This window comes from Pongo abelii, chromosome 13 (assembly GCF_028885655.2).
Source record: "Pongo abelii isolate AG06213 chromosome 13, NHGRI_mPonAbe1-v2.0_pri, whole genome shotgun sequence".
Taxonomy (NCBI): domain Eukaryota; kingdom Metazoa; phylum Chordata; class Mammalia; order Primates; family Hominidae; genus Pongo; species Pongo abelii.
Window position 1 is genome coordinate 2,884,111 of NC_071998.2, and position 25,512 is coordinate 2,909,622.

At 36.0% G+C, this 25,512-nt stretch overlaps 1 protein-coding gene across 1 annotated transcript; it reads right to left on the bottom strand.

Annotated features, from left to right (window-relative positions):
- Positions 1–25,188, bottom strand: LOC129055013 (protein FRG1-like). The gene is made up of 9 exons (XM_063714129.1): positions 24,962–25,188; positions 22,738–22,805; positions 14,734–14,859; positions 13,894–13,951; positions 8,625–8,739; positions 6,248–6,352; positions 2,964–3,055; positions 1,870–1,980; positions 1–695 (listed from the first exon to the last, which is right to left on the bottom strand). Exons 1-9 carry the CDS (start codon positions 25,021–25,023, stop codon positions 554–556), a joined length of 879 nt encoding a protein of 292 aa, XP_063570199.1. The 5' UTR covers positions 25,024–25,188; the 3' UTR covers positions 1–553.
- Positions 25,189–25,512: the final 324 nt, after the last annotated feature.

Below are 25,512 nucleotides of genomic sequence, written 5' to 3' on the forward strand. Positions count from 1 at the left end.
TGAACTTCTTTATTAGCTTCCATTCCAGCCCACGAGGACAAAAGCATCACATACATATCCACTGTGGCAAACTTGTTCTCAGTAGGGTTTTTCCCCAGTACTACTCTCGCCTCTGTCCTGAGCCCACTTGCTTCTTTGTAATGTTTCCACTTTCTGTCCCACTCCCTAATAGATGATTTTTCCTCTCTGCCCAGCCCCCTAGTTCTGATATTTGGATTGTCTGTGATCTGGGTAGTACATAGGAGGTAGAATCAAAGCCTTGTTGATTGGATTGGGAGTTTCTCACTTCCTATTAAAGGCACTGATTAAGCATCAATTGTATAAAGTAAAGTAAGATTATGATCCAGTAAGAAAGATTCCACAAGTAGCACAGGAAGAATTGGTTTCTAGTATACTTCATGCTTCAGGACAGGAAATCCAGAAAAAAATTCTGTGGTACGTTAAGTGTGTACTGTAAGTTTCATTTCCATATGAAAAACTGTAGTTAGCTAAAAAGTACATCCGTGAAGAATCCTGATTAAACTTGCTTAATCCTGGTTAAACTAGCTGCTAGCTAAATAACAATTTCACAACAACTCAAGAACTCTGTAAAAGCGTTTCCTCTGAATATTTTATTCAGAAAAATACACAAAAAGATAAGGCAGAAACAAAAGTCCCAGTCATTTGCAGTATCTGTCGGTTTCAATTTGGCTCTCCTGTTAAAACAAAGAAAAATAGTAAAATTTATCTATGTATAACATGCCATATATATTCAACTGCTAATAAATATAAAAAGCTTTAAAAATGTGTGCTCAATTTTGGTTACTGTGTTACCACAACACTTATATTAAAATATGTATACTTTTAAATTTGGTTTCTATAAAAAATGGATTCTAATCTTATAAAAGTTATTTCCTAATATTCAATAAATGTTGTCTAAGGGCTTTTTCAATCCAAATAGCAATTTTAATTATTCCAGAATTTAATGGTGCTCTAAATTTCCATTTAACAGGGTGAGAATGCTGTATTATTACAAGTGATAAAAGTTACAGGACATAGACGTTATTCCGTTTTAGTGTCCACATCCTGATTATATTTTATAACATCTTCTTGATTTCTTACAACTACATACATATTCATTTGCTCAGCTGGAAAAAAATTCTTAACATTATTTACTAATTTTAGGTATGAACTCTACCAGCTAGTTAACAGGAAATATGTAATTAAACATTGCCTTTATCAAGTAATGTACAAAAAGGGTAAGAGTAACTTTGGAACATACGACTTGAATGAGCGGCTGGTGATTATCAAAATCTGACACTTAATTGATTTATACTTGTACACTCACAGCTAAACATCTCTGTTTTTCTACGTTGTAACTCTAGGACATTACTTATCTACATAGGAAGAGTGATAAATATTAATAATGTGCTATGATAAGCATCCTGCACTCTTCTAAATCTTACAATAAAACTGCTTCAATTTCACATGTTTAGCTTTTATACTTAGTTTTTTAGTTGATCTATGCTTATTTTAAGGAACCCGAACTACACTAACAGAATCCACATAATTTTTATATTAGTCAAACTGCTTCTTTCTAACTCTGGTTGTAATAGTTATAAAAAGATAATGATAAATTTATGAAGTAGATACAGTCAAACCTGAATTTCTTAAAGTATATACTTAGAATCGGTTATAATTTTTAGATATTCTTTCTTGACAGTCTTTTCCCAAACTCATGATGTCCTCTCTAGGTAATATTGCCACACTCATAAATTAGAAATAAAGACAAAAATGTGAAAACTACAGTAATTTAAGAGAATATAGGTTTTCTACATGCCATTTCTATTAGCTACTTAAAATAGTGGAAATAAGTAAATAAATAGCTACCTGTCCAGAAGCATCTCATGCAAAAATCCATCTTTCTGAGCCTTTTTAAGAATTTTACTGTCTTCTTTACTTATTTTAACTTTGTGGTCTTGGAAGCTCTGAAATTTCTTTCTGCAAAGAAAATGTCTTCATTGAAAAATATCTCAAACTCTGATTATATATATTTACTATTAAATTTATAAATACTGTTAATTTCCTTTTTACTTATTAAAAAGTCTAATTATAGGCCAGGCACAGTGGGTCACACCTGCAATTCCAGCACTTTTGGAGGCCAAGGCAGGCAGATCACTCGAGGTCAGGAGTTCGAGAACAGCCTGGCCAACATGGTGAAACCCCGTCCCCTCTAAAAATACAAAAATTAGGCGAGCATAGTGGCGTGCACCTGTAGTCCCAGCTACTCGGGAGGCTGAGAAAGGGGAATCACATGAACCTGGGAGGCAGAGGTTGCGATGAGCTGAGATCGTGGCACTGCACTCCAGTCTGGGGGACAGAGCGAGACTCCATCTTGAGGAAGAAAAAAAAGTCTAACTGTATTTTTTTTAATAAGCTGGAGATTCTGAACAACAAAGATGACCTTCATGACCTCTCAAGAGCAGGGCCACTCATTGACTGGGTAGCACAAGGCCCCACTTCTATTAGGGCATGCTGGCTGGAGTCCCCTGTGTCCTGGCCATAGCACAGCCTTTGACTGGCATCATGCCCATTCTATGAATTAATAGAGAGATTGACTAACCCGAGTAACTAGCTTTGGGAGCTGGTAGGATGATTAGGAAAACTGAACCCTCAAGAAAAAAAAGCATTTAGCTCAGTGCTCTGTCCTAGAGGCTACATTGTGTTGCCTCTTCTTGTCCATCAGTTTCCATTTTTTCAGACAGGGTCTTGCTCTGTGACACAGGCTGGAATGCAGTGGTGATCAGAGCTTACTACAGCCTTGAACTCCTGGGCTCAAACAATCCTCCTGTCTCAGCCCCCCAAGTGGCTGGGCCTACAGGCATGCACCACCATCCCCAGCTAATTAAGTAATTTATTTTGAAAGCACTTTGAGAAGCACTTCACTGTAAAATCTGTAGGTCTAAAAGGAAAAGCATACATACACATAACTGATTTCACATTGTTTTACATTTCTTTTGTCTTCTTCTGGAATGTCATCTTTTTTCTTGGTTTCTCTTTCACTGCAGGATCTAATCTAGATATTGGAAAAGAGAATCCAATGGGTTATGTGTTTATCTTCCACCTTTCCCACTTTACATATCACATAAGAACATTTGAGATGATTTCTTATGCAGAAGAAAAAATTAACTGAGCAATAATATTCAGAAAAAGACGGGTTCTGGCTATATGTTTTTACTTCATATATATAATCTATATGAGTAAGTGCTATCACATGCTTCCTCCTCAGCCCTTGTGTCAGAAACACTACAGACAAAATTATTTCAGAAACATTTTATACATCAGATCCTGCTAGGCAATAAAGCAATCATTAATTTAATTTTGTCCTCCAAGTGAATACACTAGGATCAAATTATCCCTAGTAGACAAGTGTCATTTGATCAGATTGAAAGCTCAATAGCTATTTTACATTGCTCAGGCTATTATCAAACTATTAAAACTTTTAACATTACACAACTTGTTTTTAATTAATTGGAACCCACCTCTTTTAGTAGCTTCTTATGTCCTCCTAAGTTGGACAGATGTTTACTATCACATGTCATAAGTTAATTAATCTGCATTCAACAATTAGGATCACCCACAGAACAGGCAATGGGCAATGGTAAGGATTCATGTCTCCTAAGGGATCTCTGTGGCCGGAGTCCAGCTTCAGAGCTGCTTAGAAAGTGATGACAAATAACATGTTTGTGCCAATGACATCTTTGTGACAGTTTTGATTTGAGGGGTCCCAGACCTCAAAACATTCCCTGCTAGGGCCTGTAACACAATGCTACCTTTAGTAAGAGGGATCTGTGTTCTGGCAGATAAGGCAAGGTCCTAAAAGTGAAGGGCTGACAGAGATTAATTAGGACAGCCTGCAATTAAGTGGTACGAAAAGAGTCCTAAATAATCACTGTTCAGAGCTTCCACGTAATTGACCAACCAAAGAGACCCAGAAAACTTTGTATTTCATCTGAAAATTGCTTTAAACAGTGAAAAATGCAATCTTTGTGTATCTTTGTGTCTTTGTATAAGTGAAAAGCACTGCACATATATTTGCAATTGTTGCCTTCAATAACATTTTTGTGATGATATCCAGATGAAAAAAATTTAAACATGATACAATAAAATATAAATAAATTAAATTAAATGCAAGACACAAACCCATCTGCATTTCCTCAATGACCTGTTTCCTGAGAAGCAATGTGCTATGAAATACTGAGAGTGGCCTCTGGAGTCAGCTGAGCCTGGGTACACATCCTGTCTTACCACACCTTGAAATCACTGTGATGTCCATGAACTGACTGACAAAAACCACGAGGATGTAAGGAGGGTCAGAGGCTGTCTTCCTGTCTGTAAGGCTGAGCTCACATCCACCTGACAGGAGCATTATGGAAATTCAAGACTACAACGCATGTGTTGGATGCATGCAGTGAAAAAATATAGCATTTCACTTCTCTAACTGTAAGAAAATATCTACATTTTAGATTGAAATTGTTTGAGCTTTAGATTTGAAATTATCTGAAATCAAAACTATTCTAAAAAGAAAATCAAACATATGACCGGAAATCTAACATGAAGCACGTACAGAGAATTGAGAGATGCTTTTAAATTACACTGGCAGTAGAGAAAAATGTAACATAAATTTTTATGCTCTAATTATAGGAATGAAGGGCATTTTAGAAAAGGCTTTGGCCTCCTCTCTTAGAGCCTTCTACTCTGGCCCCCACAATGCCAACAAATCTGGGTCATACTGGATGCAACTTGTGATTCCCAACAGAGACAAACAAAGCAAGGTTCACGATGCTCAGTACTGCGTTGGAATGCCAAGACACAGAAAAACCATGTGTCAAGAAGGGGGGAGTTATTCTTTAGACACATCCTGGTATATGTTTATCATTAAAGATCAGTGCCTTTTGTGAGTCTAAGAAATTAAGCCTTAAATGTTTGCATCAAATTCCAGTTAACTACCTGATTTACCTAGGTTATATTAACAGTATTATTTAGAATTTCACCTTGATATGAAGATGTCTGTTTAACTTTTACAATGATGTAAAACAAACAGTAGGATTAGGGAGGGCACAGGCCACTGGTGAAATGGATAACGCGTCTGACTACGGATGAGGGAATTTAGCCTGGAATAAGGAACTTTTATTTCCAGCTTAGTGAGGCACACACATTTTAAAAATAAAATAAAAATCATGTTTTATGTGATTCATGTTTCTCGTAATGCAAAGAAGACAGGTACTATTAATAAAAATATTTTTAAAATATAAGGGCTAAGGCCCCAGAAGTTCTGCTATGATTTTTTGTTTCATAGAGTGATTATCATCACAGAAGCTCAAGCATTACATAAATACAAATGCGTATACCCCGACCTGGTAATTCTGCTTCTGGAAATTTATCTTCAGGTCCACTCGCTCATCTACAAATTGATGCATATTCAATGTTACGTACTGCAGCACTGTTTGTAAGAGCAAAAGACTGGAAACAGCCTAAATTTCCATCTATAAAAGACTACATAAATTAAGGTACATAACTAAAATGGAATATTATGTGGCTGTTAAAAAAGAGAGAGAGAGAAAGAGAAGAAAAGCAAGAAAAAGAGAAAATTTTGTACATTCAAACTAATAGTAGAAAACTCTCCAAGATACCATTTTAAGGAAAAAAAAAATCAAAAGCTGAGAAGACTATAGAGGAGGCTGCCTTTAGTGTAAAAATGTTGAAAATTATAAATGTATTCATATGTTTATAAAGAAATTTTAGGAGGCTATAGAAAAACAAAACAAAGGGAAAGAGGAACAGGAGCTGGGACACAGGTGAGTAAGATGCATGGCAGGCATATGTCTTCATCTTCATATGCTTTTATTTAAAAATGTTGGATCACGTGTACATGTTATCTATTTTAAAAATTAGATTTTAAAATACAAGCAAGAAAACAAGAAAATGAAAGCTTAAAAAGAGCATGTGGAACTACCACAAAAAGATACTAATCCATGGAGATAATGGCAAGGTAGCTCCTAGATGCACTGATTTCTCTACTACATTGTATAAACAAGCCATCCACTATGGGATTTATACTTAAAAATGAGTCTATTTGAAACAGCACATTATAAAAAGCTATTAACTAAATCTTTAAAGTGACAGTAAATGATGATTTAACATTTTAAAGAGATACAGTCACATCGCATGTGTGAATGCAGTCATCCGTATAAAATGTCATCATTACCTTGATCATTTCCTCTTCTCCTGCTGTTTTACTTTTTGCTTCTATGTCTCCTGCTTCATTGCATCTAATAAAGCAGCTATTTGAGGCCAATAAAGCCATTTTCCCCTAAGTGAAACAAAATAACAAAATAGCCATGAGGATACTTCTTCTAGAAGAAACATTAAGTGTTTAGACTGAATTAATTTTTCCTCCCTGATTTAAAAATCACAGAAAAGAACTTAAGAAAGGAACGTGGAAAATATAATACAAGAACATATAGAAAAGTAAACCAAAATCACCTTTCATTTTACTATTCAAAGATTACCACAATAAACATTTGTAGTGTATCTTCCTAGTAGGACTAAATTCTAATTAGATGAGGTAGGATTGCTTCCTTTCTAAAAGATCTACTGAAGATAAAACTGTTTAGTTCTGTTTCAAAAATTAACTTTAAAGACAAGAACATAATTATGAATGCATACTTTATTCAAATATTAGCATTTTAAGTAACATTTATTTTCTTCAGAATTAGAAAACATGAAAAGGTATATACAATGCCTTTGGTGTTTTGAATTTAAGAATCAATGTCTGAGGGACTTTTGTGTGTGAAAATAAATATTCATATACTTTTTCAGTTGCTTAATGTTTGATGTATTACACTGCTATTAAACAAAACTTTAAAAACTGATTTTCTTGTGTATATAAATCTGGGTTATAAATTTGGTTAGCTTAACTCCCGTAACAAATAAAATGTTTATTTATAACTTGTATTTCGTTGATTGTTTTGGAAAGCTTGGAATACCATAACATTTAGACAAAATATTTATAAATACAATGATTACAAAATATGTTAACCTTATATCACATCCAGTTAAAAATGTGCTGATAACATGGATTTAATATCTTAGTCAAGTCACAAGGGCTGGATGGTCTCTCATCTGGATGGCTCCTGGTGAGCCCTGGAACATGACGGTTCACATCGCATGGTGTGGTCCAGGCGATTTAAACCTGTGCCACAGATTATTCAGCTGAGTCCTTTTTGCAATAGAGTTTTAAGACCCTCTTTCATTTAAATTTAAATTTTTGAAACTTAGTGTCCTTCCTAAAAATAAAATGAAATGAACTTTCCTAAAGTGTTGTATTATTAGTACTATCTAAGTCATCACCCTGGCCTTATGAAATATTGGCATTTTCTACTGGTGTAACTTTTATTAGAAGTATCTCATCATAACTAGTAGGATCATCTCAAAGCGGTTGCAACACATTACAGGTAATGAAATCAATGTAGTGTTTCCTGAACGGTATTGGGTGGGTGGGGGGGAAAAGGAATACACACAGACCCACAGAGGAAGGGATAAAAGAAAATAAGAAATATCAAGGTGCATAACACATGGATAAGTAAGTATTGTTAAGTACAACTCTTGCTTCGGTTATACATATGTGTGTGCTGGGCTGCAATGTAAAAATGCATTTCTCAATGGATTAGGTCAAAATAGTTTTCAAGTCACTGACTTAAGATTTTATCCTAGGGGATGAGGAACTTAGTCTAAGTGATTACCTCTTTCTGGTAGGATGTTTGTTTAATCTGTCATCTTAGAAAACACTGCTGACTTCCTATTTTCAGTTCATTATTTTATACTACCAAAGCTGCTACTCATAGGCTGAGCTTATCTTCTATTTGCTTGTTCTGCGTGGTGCCCACTGGTCCTTACTGTTTCTGATATAGTTCTCTACTTTTTAAAGACAGTTTAGCACTCACATATTTTTGTTCAATCTTTACTTCTCACACAAACACAAAAGGGAAATTATGTATTCTGTATCAATAAAGTTTTAACAAAACATCCATATACTACAACTGTCTACTTACTAAAATGAAGAATTAGTATATTCCCTTTTTTCTTCTTAAATTAAAACTATCTTTTCATAAACTATTAGCTTATGAACTGAAAGTCTTTTAGAGATAATTTACTTCAATGAACTATTATTATTTATATTTTATACGCAAATTGTCACAATTTGGACTTAGCTGGCTCCACATTTCGGTTACAGTCTGTAATGTTTCTGAAAGCATCCATGATTTCTGCTACAAAGAAGATACTTAGGAACTATTCTGTTTTCCTACTCTGAGACCTAAAATTGACTGGTTCTTCAATGGAAATGAGATCCATATCTAGGCACTAAGGGTATACAGAAATAATTGTGGGCAAAAGTACTAATGCTATTTTTGTTGCACTATATTTTGAGATCTCTTTAAGGCTCTATGTTCTTACTGATTTATTCCAGTTTAATATATTATACTATTGCATCCTATTTTTTCATTTTAAATATATTATGATTGACTGTTACAGACTTTCTGTTAAACTGACAGGAATATTTTATAAACAAAAACAGCACTTACATTTTGAAAGACTGGTTCCCATTGTTCTCTTGGTCCAATTGCATCTGAACGCTCAACAACAAGTTCATCTGAATTTATACCAAGATATTTTCCATAGCCAGATTTCAGGGCAATTCTATACATTAATAAGATAGATAAAAGTTAAAAACTGAGAGAAAATTAATTATAGAACATCAAAACAGGACATGTGTATGTTTGTGGGTGTGTACATATCTAAAATTTCAGACTGGACATATTCCAAGTGTTCAAAAGATGCATGTGGCTGAGTGGTGACTCACTCCTGTAATCTCTGTGCTTTGGGAAGCCAATGGGAGAACTGCTTGAGGCAAGAAGTTCAAGATCAGCCTGGACAACAGAGTGAGACTCCATCTCTACAAAAAATTTAAAAAGTTAGCTGGGCATGGTGGTGTGCGCAGTTTTAAATTTAGTTTTATATTTTGCTTTTTTAATATAAACATTGTACCTTATACATTATGTAACAAATATTTTCAAAATTCATCATTCTTCAATTATACCTCTTTAGTTATAAAGTTCAATAATACATTACTAAAACTTACTTTTTCGCTTATCATAAATAGTTCTATTTACATCTATTCTGTACATAAAACTGATTTAGCCTTAGAAAAAATTCCCAGAAATAATTGGATCGAAGGGTATAAACTATAAAGTTCTTATATCATCAAACTGCTTTCCAGAAAATGCTGCTTCCATTTACATTCTTACCTCAAATTAAGAGAGCATGTTTTTTCTCATGGATTTTTTTTTAAACATTATGACTCTAAAAAAATACTTGAAAACCTGATATGGTTTCAGAAGGAATGGTACGAGCTCCTCCTTGTACCTCTGGTAGAATTCAGCTATGAACCCATCTGGTCCTGGACTTTTTTTGGTTGGTAAGCTATTGATTATTGCCACAATTTCAGCTCCTGTTATTGGTCTATTCAGAGATTCAACTTCTTCCTGGTTTAGTCTTGGGAGGGTGTATGTGTTGAGGAATTTATTCATTTCTTCTAGATTTTCTAGTTTATTTGTGTAGAGGTGTTTGTAATATTCTCTGATGGTAGTTTGTATTTCTGTGGGATCGGTGGTGATATCCCCTTTATCATTTTTTATTGCATCTATTTGATTCTTCTCTCTTTTTTTCTTCATTAATCTTGCTAGCGGTCTATCAATTTTGTTGATCCTTTCAAAAAACCAGCTCCTGGATTCATTTATTTTTTGAAGGGTTTTTTGTGTCTCTATTTCCTTCAGTTCTGCTCTGATTTTAGTTATTTCTTGCCTTCTGCTAGCTTTTGAATGTGTTTGCTCTTGCTTTTCTAGTTCTTTTAATTGTGATGTTAGGGTGTCAATTTTGGATCTTTCCTGCTTTCTCTTGTGGGCATTTAGTGCTATAAATTTCCCTCTACACACTGCTTTGAATGCATCCCAGAGATTCTGGTATGTTGTGTCTTTGTTCTCATTGGTTTCAAAGAACATCTTTATTTCTGCCTTCATTTCGTTATGTGCCCAGTAGTCATTCAGGAGCAGGTTGTTCAGTTTCCATGTAGTTGAGCGGTTTTGAGTGAGATTCTTAATCCTGAGTTCTAGAGGGAATCCTCCCTAACTCATTTTATGAGGCCAGCATCATCCTGATACCAAAGCCTGGCAGAGACACAACAAAAAAAGAGAATTTTAGACCAATATCCTTGATGAACTTTGATGCAAAAATCCTCAATAAAATACTGGCAAACCGAATCCATCAGCACATCAAAAACTTATCCACCATGATCAAGTGGGCTTCATCCCTGGGATGCAAGGCTGGTTCAATATACGCAAATCAATAAATGTAATCCAGCATATAAACAGAACCAAAGACAAAAACCACATGATTATCTCAATAGATGCAGAAAAGGCCTTTGACAAAATTCAACAACCCTTCATGCTAAAAACTCTCAATAAATTAGGTATTGATGGGACGTATCTCAAAATAATAAGAGCTATTTATGACAAACCCACAGCCAATATCATACTGAATGGGCAAAAACTGGAAGCATTCCCTTTGAAAACTGGCACAAGACAGGGATGCCCTCTCTCACCACTTCTATTCAACATAGTGTTGGAAGTTCTGGCCACGGCAATTAGGCAGGAGAAGGAAATAAAGGGTATTCAAGTAGGAAAAGAGGAAGTCAAATTGTCCCTGTTTGCAGATGACATGATAGTATATCTAGAAAACCCCATTGTCTCAGCCCAAAGTCTCCTTAAGCTGATAAGCAACTTCAGCAAATTCTCAGGATACAAAATCAATGTACAAAACTCCCAAGCATTCTTATACATCAATAACAGACAAACAGAGAGCCAAATCATGAGTGAACTCCCATTCACAATTGCTTCAAAGAGAATAAAATACCTAGGAATCCAACTTACAAGGGATGTGAAGGACCTCTTCAAGGAGAACTACAAACCACTGCTCAAGGAAATAAAAGAGGATACAAACAAATGGAAGAACATTCCATGCTCATGGGTAGGAAGAATCAATATCATGAAAATGGCCATCCTTCCCGAGGTAATTTACAGATTCAATGCCATCCCCATCAAATTACCAATGACTTTCTTCACAGAATTGGAAAAAACTACTTTAAAGTTCATATGGAACCAAAAAACAGCCCACATCACCAAGTCAATCCTAAGCCAAAAGAACAAAGCTGGAGGCATCACACTACCTGACTTCAAACTATACTATAAGGGTACAGTAACCAAAACAGCATGGTACTGGTACCAAAACAGAGATATAGATCAACGGAACAGAACAGAGCCGTCAGAAATAATGCCACATATCTACAACTATCTGATCTTTGACAAACCTGACAAAAACAAGAAATGGGGAAAGGATTCCCTATTTAATAAATGGTGCTGGGAAAACTGGCTAGCCATATGGAGAAAGCTGAAACTGGATCCCTTCCTTACACCTTATACAAAAATCAATTCAAGATGGATTAAAGACTTAAATGTTAGACCTAAAACCATAAAAACCCTAGAAGAAAACCTAGGCATTCCCCTTCAGGACATAGGCATGGGCAAGGACTTCATGTCTAAAACACCAAAAGCAATGGCAACAAAAGCCAAAATTGACAAATGGGATCTCATTAAACTAAAGAGCTTCTGCACAGCAAAGGAAACTACCATCAGAGTGAACAGGCAACCTACAAAATGGGAGAAAATTTTCACAACCTACTCATCTGACAAAGGGCTAATATCCAGAATCTACAATGAACTCCAACAAATTTTCAAGAAAAAAACAAACAACCCCATCAAAAAGTGGGTGAAGGACATGAACAGACACTTCTCAAAAGAAGACATTTATGCAGCCAAAAAACACATGAAAAAATGCTCACCATCACTGGCCATCAGAGAAATGCAAATCAAAACCACAATGAGATACCATCTCACACCAGTTAGAATGGCAATCATTAAAAAGTCAGGAAACAACAGGTGCTGGAGAGGATGTGGAGAAATAGGAACACTTTTACACTGTTGGTGGGACTGTAAACTAGTTCAACCATTGTGGAAGTCAGTGTGGCGATTCCTCAGGTATCTAGAACTAGAAATTCCATTTGACCCAGCCATCCCATTACTGGGTATATACCCAAAGGACTATAAATCATGCTGCTATAAAGACACATGCACACGTATGTTTATTGCAGCATTATTCACAATAGCAAAGACTTGGAACCAACCCAAATGTCCAACAATGATAGACTGGATTAAGAAAATGTGGCACATATACACCATGGAATACTATGCAGACATAAAAAATGATGAGTTCACGTCCTTTGTAGGGACATGGATGAAATTGGAAATCGTCATTCTCAGTAAACTATCGCAAGAACAAAAAACCAAACACCGCATATTCTCACTCATAGGTGGGAATTGAACAATGAGAACACATGGACACAGGAAGGGGAACATCACACTTCGGGGACTGTTGTGCGGTGGGGGGAGTGGGGAGGGATAGCATTGGGAGAGATACCTACTGCTAGATGACGAGTTGCTGGGTGCAGCGCAACAGCATGGCACATGTATACATATGTAACTTACCTGCACGTTGTGCACATGTACCATAGAGCCTAAAGTATTATAATAATAATAATAATAAAAAGAAAAAAGAGGAAAAAAAAATTAAAATAAGAAAATAAAAAAAATAAAATCTTACTCATGGCAATAAAAAAAAAAAAAAAAGAAAACCTGATATGGAAAAAAAAAGGATCCTATTAATTTGCATTTTAGTAGTTAACTAGAATAACAATTGTTTTTCTTTTCCTTTCCTTTTTAGTTTTTAGATTATCTGGTAATGTCCCTTGTCCATTTTTCTATTCAGATCTGATTGTTCGCAATTTTTCTACTGGGGTCTTCAGTGCTATGAATTCTATACAAGATACATATGAAGAGTAAAAACTCACTGCCTATTAAGGTTGTTGCAAATATTTTCCTCATTTGTCAGTTAATTTTCTATATAATCCTTTTTTGTTTATAATTGTAAAGCAGTTTAAAACTATTGAATTTTTTCTTTCTCTGCTTTTATTCTTTGTCTTTCAACCTACTTATCAGACTTTCAAAGAAACTATAGAAATAATCATCTTAATGTGATTTTGTAAAATTATGATTTCTTTCACCTTACCAAGAATCTCCTCGGATGCCAGAATTGACTTTTACTCCTTTATACGTTAATGATTATATAATGGAAATCATTATCGTGTTGATATAACCAATTACTAAAATATGTAAATTCACTTTCAGTATCTTTTACCCAAAGAATCATTCTATACTTCTGCACAAAGTGAGAATACAAAAGTTTATTTTATAAAATGACTGTAAAAATAGTGAGTAAAAATATTCTTTTGTTGTTACGATGCTGTAACATTCTCTGCTGGTTTCAACAGTATTCCTTTTTTTAGTCTTCCTGTTTGTCTTTAGACTTCCAGACAGGGAGTTTAAATATCATAGCATCAGTGAACCAGGTTTTGTACTATTTGATTTATTTTTTAATCTATCTCATTTGGTGTGTGAAATTATTAATCTGCATTTTTTAACTTACACATCTTTTTTCCAGCCTAGCATTATATACTGATAGGAAATCCACTAAAAGTAGATCACAAAATCTACTTTTCAAAGAAGCTATTTTGTTTTTTATATCAAAATTACCGTGGGCTTAAGACAGATACTAAAATTTTTAATGAATACAATTAAATTTTTAAAATAACTGGTTACTAATTATATTACAACATAAGCTCACCTGGAATCAGATAATTTGACAGCCATAAACTGCTCTGCAGGACTAGGGCCCTCATCAATTATTGGAGAAAAAACATTTGAAAATAAATTTGACTTTTGCTGTAAATATAAAGACATTATTTTGCTTTAAAAAATGTGGTTATTTTCTTCTGCAGTTAAATGTAAGAATATTCAGATATACTGATGTCACTGTAATACTGTAACTTTGGAATCAAGATCTATTTTACCTTCTTTTAACTACAGTGTTAATTTTATACACTGAGTAAGACAGGGTGATATAATGCTTATTTAATAAATTTCGAGATAGCTTCTCTTTATGTTTTAAAATACAGTCATAAATAAACACTTATTTAAAAAGCTAAATGCTTTCATTTATTCAATGGATGGCCTTGCTGACCAAATGATACTGCTTTTTATCTTCTAATTATTTTGTATCTCATTAGTGCTTCCCCTAATGGGCTAAAGAAAATGAGGAAACTTCAAATTGTTAAATGCACCCAGGTTAGTTTTGGTAACAGGTCTGAATAAAAAAGAAATTCAAATATGTTTGACTCAAATAGGTTTTCTTTTTTCTTTCCACTTACTATTTTAATTATTCATGTTGTTTTGATTTCCAAAGATACTCTTCTGGAACTACACGGAATGTTTTCAAATGCTTATGTTAGAAAGAGGGACTTGCCAATGGCTGGTAAATATTAAGGAATTAAAAAAAAAATGGAAGAGTCAAATGCAATGGTTCCATTCCTTTGGAAAATGTTTGAGACTAGTTAGAGTTTGGCCTAAGTGAATGAATGTCCTAAAATCTACACTTGTGGCAGGATCTTCCCTTCCAGACACAAAGCTTCTTTCTGTGGAGCTCCCAGGGTAAAAAGACCATTGTCGAGTGTATGTATATAGGTTCCCTCATCCATTTCAATGGCTATGGTTCCTGAAATTTCGCCAAAGTTTTTTACTGTCCACCAGATTCCTAAAAAATAAAATTGATATTTCAACTTTATATTTTAGTTTTGACACAGAGTTCTTTGTTATTATAACTTAGTTTTAAAAAGTTTTTATTTTCAGTCGTAAGAAATAATACAAAGATCTCACATATCCTTTACTCAGTTTGTCACAATGATGACATCTTGCATAAGTATCATACACTGTTAGAATCAGGAAACTGACATTGATATAATCCATGAAGCTTATTCAGATTTCACTAGTTTTACATGTATATGTTTGCATGTATGTGCACAGATTCATGCAACTACCAGCACAGTCAGAATTAGGTTTTTTAAATACAAAATAGCAACATACAGCCAGCCATGGGGGTGCATGCCTGTAATCCCAGCTACTCGGGGAGCTGGGAAAGAGAATCACTTGAGCTCAGGAGTTCAAGGTTAGAGTGAGCTATGATCACGCCACTGTACTCTAGCCTGAGTGACAGAGCAAGGTCCCGTCTGAAAAAAAGACCAAAACAAAAGACAACATGTAAAACATACAAATTGATATATGGAGAACGGTCTCTCTCATGATAGACTCCAGCCATCTATTCATGCCTGCTTTCCAGAGGCAATGCCTATCATAATGTTTCTTAAAAATGCCTCTACAGGTAGACTTTCTAGCATAGATTTTTTTTTTTTTTTTTGAGACGGAGTCTCGCTCTTTCGCCCAGGCTGGAGTGCAGTGACGCGACCTTGGCTTACTGCGACCTCTGCCTCCCAGGTTCAAACAATTATCTGCCTCAGCTTCCCGAGTAGCTGGGGTTACAAGAGCCTGCTACCATGCCCAAATAATTTTTTTTTGTATTTTCAGTAGAGACGAGGTTTCACCACATTGGCCAGGCTGGTCTTGAACTCCTGACCTCGTGATCCACCCGCCTCTGCCTCCCAAAGTGCTGGGATTACAGGTGTGAGCCACGGTGCCCGGCCAGTAATCTTAACTATGATTTTAGATTGAAAGCAAAACGAGCAGAATCTGTGTCTACGTATACTAATTTCCAATTTGCCAATAGAAATGTTAGACTCTTGCAAAAATTATTTTAACAGTTGTTATAAAAGTTTATATCTTAATGTTAAAAAATATCCTCAAACCTCCTCCTAAATTGTACTTTAACTAGAGTAGAAATGAGTCAATCATCAACTGGATATGATATATTAAGGAATTCTTGTTAATTTTACAAGGTCTGATAATGACATAGTATAATGTATAAAGAACAAAACAGGTGATGAGAGAAATACATATCACGTTAAGAAATGTACATTTATGTACTTATGGGTAAAATGACATAATATCTGTGATTTTACTTAAAATTTTCCAGGAAAAAATGTGTGTGTGGGTGATTAAGTAAATGAAACGAGATTGGCAAAATATTGATAATTGATGCTGGGGCCTGGGCACATGGGGACTCATTATATTCTTCTATGTGTGGATTAGTTTGGATATTTCCATAATAAAAAGGTTTTAAAGATTCAGTTAATTCCACTGCACACAATTTTGTATTCAACTAAACATTTCATGATTTTCATAATCAATTTTAAAATACATAAAAGTTTAGCTAAAATGAAGTTGGACCCTTATCTAATACCAAATACAAAAAGTAACTTAAAATAGACCAAAGACCTAAATGTAAGAGCTAAAGTTAGAAAACTTTTGGAAGAAAATGGGAAAAGCTTCACGACAATGAATTTGGCAATGATTTCTTATATAGAACATCAAAGGCACAGGCAACAAAAGAAAAGATAGACAAACTGGACTTCATCAGAATTAAAAACTTTTGTGCATGAAGAACCACTGTCAACAGAGTAAAAGGCAACCCAGAGAATGGAGAAAATATTTGTAAATTACATACATTGTAAGGAATTCACATCCAGACTATATAGAGAACTCCAAAAAGACAGACACCACAATTCAAAACTGGGCAAAGGATATACACAGACATTGCTCCAAAGATGATATACCAATGGCCAATAAGCACTCGAAAAGACGCTCAACATCACTAGTCACAAGGGAAATATAAATCAAACCATAATGCAATACGACTTCACACCCATTAGAATGCTATTATCAAAACAAACAAAAAACAAAAAACAGAAACCAAGAAAACCAGAAAAACAAATGTTGGGCAGGATGTGGCGAAACTGAAAGCCTCTGCAATGCTGGTGGGAAGGTAAAATGGTGCATGCATTTAAATGCCACTGAAGTGTACACGTAAAAATAGAAAAACTGGCAAATTCTATATTCTGTATATTTTACCACCACACACACACAAAACCAATGGAGAAAAAGAAAATTAACCAAATTAAAATTTCAGCTAAAGACGATTAGAAAGCAATAAAACTAATGACAATTTGGATGATTGAGTTATAGCTGCAATTGTTTTCAGTAAAAGAAATAATGCTTTATTCTGAATCATTATGAACAGTGTTATGATTAGCAAGTCTTTCTTATAAATGTAATAGTCAATAATTTTAAATTAGTTTTATTCTGTATGTTCTATGCCACATTCATCAAGTACACTTTATATTAAATGAAATCATTTAAATATAATATCTCATTAATGTTTTGCAAATGAAGAAGAAATTTCCGGCAGACAAGCCCCTCAAAATTTTCACACTCTGTCCAAGTAGGGAAATGATACAATAACGTTACTTATAATATTGTCAACTGAAAAAGAAATTACTATGAGCAGATGCCAGCATTTTTTCTCAATGAGATTTCAAAGAATAAGAAAGCTAAACACAGTATCATCAAGAATTAAATGTGAGCATTCTGCCTACTTTCTGCAAGTGGCCTACATTCAACCTTTTGAGGTATGCTTATATGTTTAACGACTAAAGTAACATAACATAATACTTAACAGTGCCACTCGGGGGTTTTAGCTGTGAAAAAGCAGTAGATCCTAAGAACAGTGGGCACTGAAGTTGCCTGTCTCTAGGTCAGGTTACAGCTCAAGCTGTGTATATGCTGCAGATGCCCAAGCTGAATTTAAGAGAATCCGCTCTAAAACATTACTTGCTATTTAGACACATGCTTAAAGTTATTTCCTTTTAAACCTTAGGCAGATGGTGAAATATTCCCGCTGTGTTGTCTCACAATGCATAATAAAGCTTTTCACATACTTTCACATAGTTTAGAATGTTTACATATGTCTGCCATGCCTGTAATCTAGCACTTTGAGAGGTGGAAGCAGGTGAATCACTTAAGCCCAGGAGTTCAAAATCAGCCTAGGTAATAAAAGGAGACCCCCATCTTTACAAAAAAATTAAGAAATTAGCTGGGTATGGTGGTACAAGACTGTGGTCCCAGCTACTCGGGAGTCCGAGGTGAGAGGATTGCTTGAGCCTACGAAGTCCAGCGTGCACTGAGCCATGATCATGTCACTGCACTCCAGCCTGAGCAACAAAGCAAGAGCCTGTCTCAAAAAAATAAAAATGGCCTGATGCACCAGTGTCATGGCTGATAAGATACTACCAGGGCACCCTCATTCTAGCATCAAGCCTGTGTGACAGCTCACCTCGCCTTCTGACTAACCCAGTGCTTCTGTGCTAAGGACCCCTTTAAAACTCCGCCTTCATTATTTGCTTGGCACAAACGAACGATATATCTTAGATTTGGAAATGGAATTTTCTTCTCCATTCTTACTGTAGTCTAAGTACCCTTCACAGACCTTCTATTAACCCATAGCTTACTTAGCTTTAGTTCCTGGGTAAATCAAATCTGTGTATTGCAAACTACGATGTTGTAAATTCAATTGCTTCTGAATCTAGCAGAACCCAGTGAAACTCTTTGCTTATAGACATGCTCATTTTTATTAATCTATTTATCAACAGAGACTGAATTTATAAGGAAGACTTAACAATCCTAAATGTGAACACATGACAACTTCAAAATATTTAAGCAAAAACTGCTCAAGTAGACAGATCTAGAATTACAGCTTGAGATTTTAACATCACTCTCACTACATTGTAGGATGAGTAAAAAATCAGTAAGGACACAGAAGATGTGCATAGTCACAAGCTCCACCAGTTGATCTAACTGACATCTAAAGAACACTGAACCGCTGGGCGCCACGGTTCACATCCATAATCCCAGCACTTTGGGAGGCCGAGGCAGGTGGATCGCCTGAGGTCAGGAGTTTGAGACCAGCTTGGCTAACGTGGTGAAACCCCGCCTCTATTAAAAAATATAAAAAAATTAGCCAGGCGTGGTGGCAGGTGCCTGTAATTCCAGCTCCTCCGGAGGCTGAGGCAGGAGAATCACTTGAACCTGGGAGGCGGAGGCTGCAGTGAGCCGAGATCGTGCCACTGCACTCTAGCCTGCTGGGCAACAGAGCGCGACTTCATCTCCAAAAAACAAAAAAAAACCAAAAAAACCCTGAACCAGCATCTGCAGAATACACATTCTTTTCAAGTGTATATGGAAATTCACTAAGAAAGTATGTTCTCCAACTATACTATAAATGAATTAGAAATCAGCAACAATAACATACCTATAATATCTCTATGTAGTAGAAATTAAAAACAATACACTTTTAAATAACTCAAGTGTCCGTGAAAAGAAAAATCACAAGGAAAACTAGATGATATATTGAATGGAATGAAAATGAAAGCAAAATGTGTTGACTATAACTAAAACTAAAGTGGAATGAAGAGATCTAACCTCCTTCTTAAGAAGCAATAAAACAAGAGCAAAGTAAACTGAAAATAAGTTAAAGGGAGGAAAAAAAAGAATGAAAATAAATGAAATAGAAAATGAAAAAAAGAGAAAATAAGTAATAAGGAAACACGCTTGTCCAACCTGAGGGCTGCATGTGGCCCAGGCCAGCTTTGAATGCAGCCCAACAAAAATTCATAATCTTTCTTGAAACATTATGAGATTTTTTTGCTTTTTCTTTTTTTTTTTTGGTTTGTCAGCTTATCGTTAGTGTATTCTATGTGTGGCCTAAGTCAGTTCTTCTCCTTCCATTGTGGTCCAGGGAAGCTAAAAGATTGCATACTCGTGTACTAAAACATCATTAATGATCTAAAATAAGTGATCTTATAAAGAATTGATAAACCTCCAGCTAGACTGACTGATCCAGGAAAAAACAGAAAAAACACAAATTACCAATATGAAGAGACTGCAATACAGATTAGATTCTACAGGCATTAAAAGGATATTAAAGGAATATTCTGAAAAATTTTATGCCAATAAATCCAACAACTTGGATTAAAGGAAATTTTCCTAAAAGACACAAATTACCAAATCTGACAACAGAAAAATCTGAAAATATCTCTTAAAAAATCGTAATTCTCCCACAAAAAACTAAAACCAAACCAAAAAAAACCCTCTAGGTTCAGATGACTTCACTGGTAAATCCTATCAAACATGTAAAGAAGAAATCATACCCATCTTATGCAGCTATTTCCAAAAACAGGGAAGGAGACAGCACTTTCCATCTAATTTTATGACACCCAATATCACCTTGACACCAAAATCAAATCTAGCAATATCCCAAAGGACAACGCATCACAACCAAGTGGGGTTTATCTCAGGGATGTAAAGTTAGTTTAAAAGTTGAAAATGAGACCAATGTAATTCATAGGCAGAATGAAGAAAGTTGTATAATCGTCTCAGCAGATACAGAAAGAGGTATTTGACAGCATTAAACATCGTTATGATAAAAACTCCCAAGAAACAAAGTTTAAAAGGAATGTCCTCATCTTGATAAAGGTTTTCTCTGGAGACCCTACAGACATCATACCATATGGTGGACTACTGAAAGCTTTCTGCCTAAGCTTGGAAACAATGCAATTATGACCATTCTCGTGACTTCTATTCAACACTATGGAAGTCCTGAACAGTATAATAAACCAATAAAAAGCAAGACAAGACATAAGGATTAGAAAGAAAGAAGTAAAACGATAGTCACAGGAAACATAATTGCAAATTTCTTAGTTTTCTGTATAAACAATCCACTAGAAGTAATAAGTGAAACAGACTTATCAGACTACAAATTCACTATACAAAAATCAATTGTAGATCTACGTACTAACAGCAAAAAACTGGAAAATCAAATTCAAAAGTTCTATTGACAGTAGTGTAAAATTATAAAATACTTAAGAATAAATTTTTAAACAGGCATCAAGACAGCTACATTGAAAATTTTGAAATATTGAGGCCCAATATTAAGATGTTGATTCTCCCCCAAATGATCTGGACTCAATACAATTCTCTGAGAAAATCCAACAGACTTCACTGTAGAAATTAATAAACTAATAGTTAGTAAGTACAAAGTTAGAGGTCTCACACTACCTGATCTCAAAACTTCATGAAATTATAGCAATCAAGAGAAATATACCAACAGAAAAACAGACAATCGATAGAACAGAGTCCAGAAATAGACTAATACGTAGAAAGTTAATTGATTTTTTATGAAGATATGAAACTGGGTTAATGGAAAAAGGAAACACCAGTGGTGCTGGCATAAATGGTTATCAAGATGTTAAAAAAAAACAAAAAGTAAATCTTGAAACCAAACTCACACCATGCCAAAAATTAATTTGAGATTAATTACAGATTTAATGTAAAAACTAAAACTATAATGCCTCTAAAAGACAATGTAAAATATTTTCCTGACTTTGGGGTAAGCAAAGATCTCTTACATCAAAGAGATAAGGCAGTAACCATAAAAGAAAAAAAAATAAACTAAGCTTTATAAAAATTAAAAGCTTCTGACCATCCTGGCTAACATGGTGAAACGATGTCACTACTAAAAACACAAAAAATTAGCTGGGCGTGGTGGCAGGTGCCCGTAGTCCCAGCTATTTGGGAGGCTGAGGCAGGAGAATGGCATGAACCTGGGAGGTGGAGCTTGCAGTGAACCAAGATCGCGCCACTGGCTGGAGGCCTGGGCGACAGAGCGAGACTCCATCACAAAAAAAAAAAAAAAAAAAAGCTATCCATCCGAAAACCACCATTAAGAAACTGAAAAGGTAAAACTCAGACTGGGAGAAAAGACTGATAACACCATCAACTCTTGGAAAGGATGTAACTGGAGCACTAATTCATTCTTGGTGGGAGGGTAAAATGGCACAACCACTTTAGAAAATTTTTGGCAGTTTCTTCCATAGTTAAACATTCACCTATCCTTTGACACAGCAATTCCACATCTATATACCTACCCTAGATATTTACCCTAATTTTAGAATTGTTGATTTGCCATTTCAAAAGCAATGATTCTTCCAGAACATTGGCTTTATACCATTCCATATTTTATATATTTTTTAAGCTAACATAATTTATGAAGATTCAAAATGCAACTTGCCAAGTTTTAAAAGAAAAAAAAAAAGTAAGGAAACAACTAAATGGAAACTAGGCTGGTTAAGTGTGTTTGGGTCAGTTTATTTCTAGTATCATTTACAGGCTACTCTGATATTGTATTTAAAATTTTCATTCATTTCAGAGTTCACAAAATAATGATTTTTCCTGTGAAAATACTTCGTTTAAGAGACAACTGACTTCTATAATTAAAATGTATACATGTTCAAAGAAAAGAACTTGTAAAATATATTTGGTTGAGTAACATTTACATTAAGCCTTTAAAATTATGTATCGGAATCTCCGGCTATTAAGCAGTCTAATGGTGCCTACTAAGTCAGAGGGTTGTAATTCTTCTCTCCTGTGCTCTGTTCTGACAATGAAGTAAAGGCATCAGTAGCATCTACTGTGCTAAAGAATAAATGGAATTTACAACTGTAGGTAATATTTAAGGACTTTAAGACAAATATGAATACATCATAAATTTCTAACTAGGAAAATATTTTCAATGAGATCTCAAGAAATGTTAACTTTTTTCAGAATAGAGCACTGAAAACTGACTCACCAACAATATCAAGCTGGGTTTCTTCATCTTCTCTTTTTCTCTTCTTATCTTTGCTCTTTTTCTTCTTACTACAGGACGTAATTTATATAGATGAGTTTAGGTATATTGATTTGTGTGATAAATAAATATCGTAAGATTGAAACTTGGAAGTCTTTTAAGCTGTTTCATTTATAAATTATTGATTTAGGAAGACTTACATTGCTATGCCCTCTTAAACACAGTACTGAGAATTTGCTTCAGGCTTTGTACATATTATGTTAAAGTTCAAAGCAGATTGTAGAGCCACACTGCCAGATTTTAAATCCTGATTCTGTCAATTCTTAGCTCTGCAATTTTTGGAAAAGGTACTGAATCTCTCTGGGAGTCAGTTTCCCCACTTAAAAAATTAGGATAATAACTTAACTCTCAAGGCTGTTGTGAGAATTAAGAGGTAATATGCATCTTCACACATTGCTGGTGGAAATGTAAAATGGTGCAGCATCTACAGAAAACAGTTTGTGGTTCCTCAAAAAGTTAGAGTTACCATATGACCCAGCAATTTTACTCTTAAGTATGTATACCCAAGGGAAATGAAAACATATGCCCACAAAAATATTACATAAGATTATTCACACTAGCATTAGTCACAATAGTCAAAAAGGGGAAACAAGAAACAAACTAAATGTTCATCAGCTGATGAATGGATGAACAAAATGTTACATCCATACAATGGACTACTACGCAGCCATAAAAAGGAACAAGTGCTACAACAATCATGGACCTCAAAAATGTTATAAGTGAAAGAAGCCATATACAAAAGGCCACATGTTGCATGATTTCTTAGGAAATATTCACAATAGGCAATTTCACATAGATAGCAGACTAGTGGTTGCCAAGGACTAGGAGAGGGAGAGGATGGGGTGTGACTGCTTTAATGGGTAGGAAGAGATTTCCTTCTGAGATGACGAAAATGCTGAGCAACTAGACAGTGGTGAACCTCTTGAATATATACTAAAAACCACTGACTGTACAAAAGGGTGAATTTTTAATTATGAATTACATCGCAATAAAAAAATAAAAAAGAGTGATTTGAAAAAAAGTTAATGTGCAAAGTGCCTACAACAATTTCTTGGCACACTGAAAGTGCTATATAAGCATTAATTATGATCATTACGATAATCTTAAGACACTCTTGTCTGCATTTTCATCATAAAGTTTTCAGAAGATAACTCTCCTCTCCTCACAGGAAATTCACAGAGTAAAAATCTCTCATTCATTCAGGATATACCTGCCACTTATTCTGGCATCTTCATGAGCCCAGACTCCTCGAGAGGGTTCTCAAGGGCAGTGGCTTCAGCTCACTCCTTGATACTTTCTTTCCATCTCACCTAAAAATATCAAGACCTCTGTTTATCACGGAGACCAGGAGGAAATGCTCAATATTTGTATGCACAGTCAACCTCGGGCAAATCTGCCACTTATAAAAGAAGCGGGGATATGAGTGCACAGGTATTTTTCTCCTAAAGAGCTAATAAATTACCACTACGACCTCCTCCTCACATTTGGCTCAATTTATTTACTGCATATATGTTCTCTCATTTAATCCTCACCGTCTTCTAAAGGTATAAAAAATGGTCTGAAAGTATAAATGTGTAAACGGAGGGTCAAAGATATTTGATCTGTTAATCAGTAAATGGAAGTTCAGACATATTAACCAATTTGACACAAATTACAAAATTAGTAAATGACAGAGTGCAGGTTCGAGCCCACATCCCTATCAAAGCCCATATACACCTCAAAAATTCATCCTGTGTGATTCATCCTGGTTTCACTCTACATATTAGCTTAGAAAAAATTAATCAATAATTTTTCCAGGAAGAGACAATGGAGAAAATAATCATCCCTAACAAAGGAAGTTATTATCATGAACTACGAGATCAGAGTAGCGCAGACCACCAGGCAGAGCCCTGGAGAGATGCCTCAGGGGACCCAAACTCGTGGGTACGGGGCCACGGGTCACCCACCCGTCTATCCTGTTTCCAGGGTCGTCCGCGCGGGAGGCTGCTCCTCTCTGCACAGGCGCCAGGAACCGCGGTCCTGCCTCTGTCCAGTCTGGAGAGGGGCCAGGGCGAAGCCTGGGAGGCCACAAAGCCGGCTCTCCGGGCCACGACTTCTACCGGATTCGCGGGGGTGGAGTGCGTCCGAAAAGAACTGAAGAGACTCCCGCCGGAGCTGCAGGACCCACCTCTTCGCCTTGGTTCCCTTGAGCACAAGCTTGGTAGACTTCATATAAGAGTACTCGGCCATGGTTCCGGGAGACTAGTGCGCGGAGAGGCTGAAGCCGACTCAGGACGAGTATGTGACCCGCAGCAGCACCAGGGCGGGGAGGAACAGAAGTGGAGGCGAAGTAAACACTCCTTGACAGCGTACGTCTGTCCAGAACCCACCTTCGTCTTGATCCAAACGCTGAATGGCTGAGATTTCCACTTCCGCGTTTCTGCCGGGGAGCTATGGCGGCCGCAGAGGGCCGAAAGATGTCCGCACGCAGCTGCTCCCTCGCTCCCTCTCGAGGAGCTCCTGAGGATTCGCGCCTCCCCGAGGGGAGGAAAGCCCGCCTGAGGCGCCGGTGCGGGCTGTGGTGGGGCTGCCAGGCGCGCTGTGGAACCGCCTCCCGCTAGAGCTGCGGGCTGGCGACGGGCCCCGCGGGGGCGGGAAGCGGCTCAGGCTGCCCTCGCCAGCCTGCGGCGGCGCGGCGGGAAGCGCGGGCCACTGGTGCGCGGGTCACTCGGGGCTGTG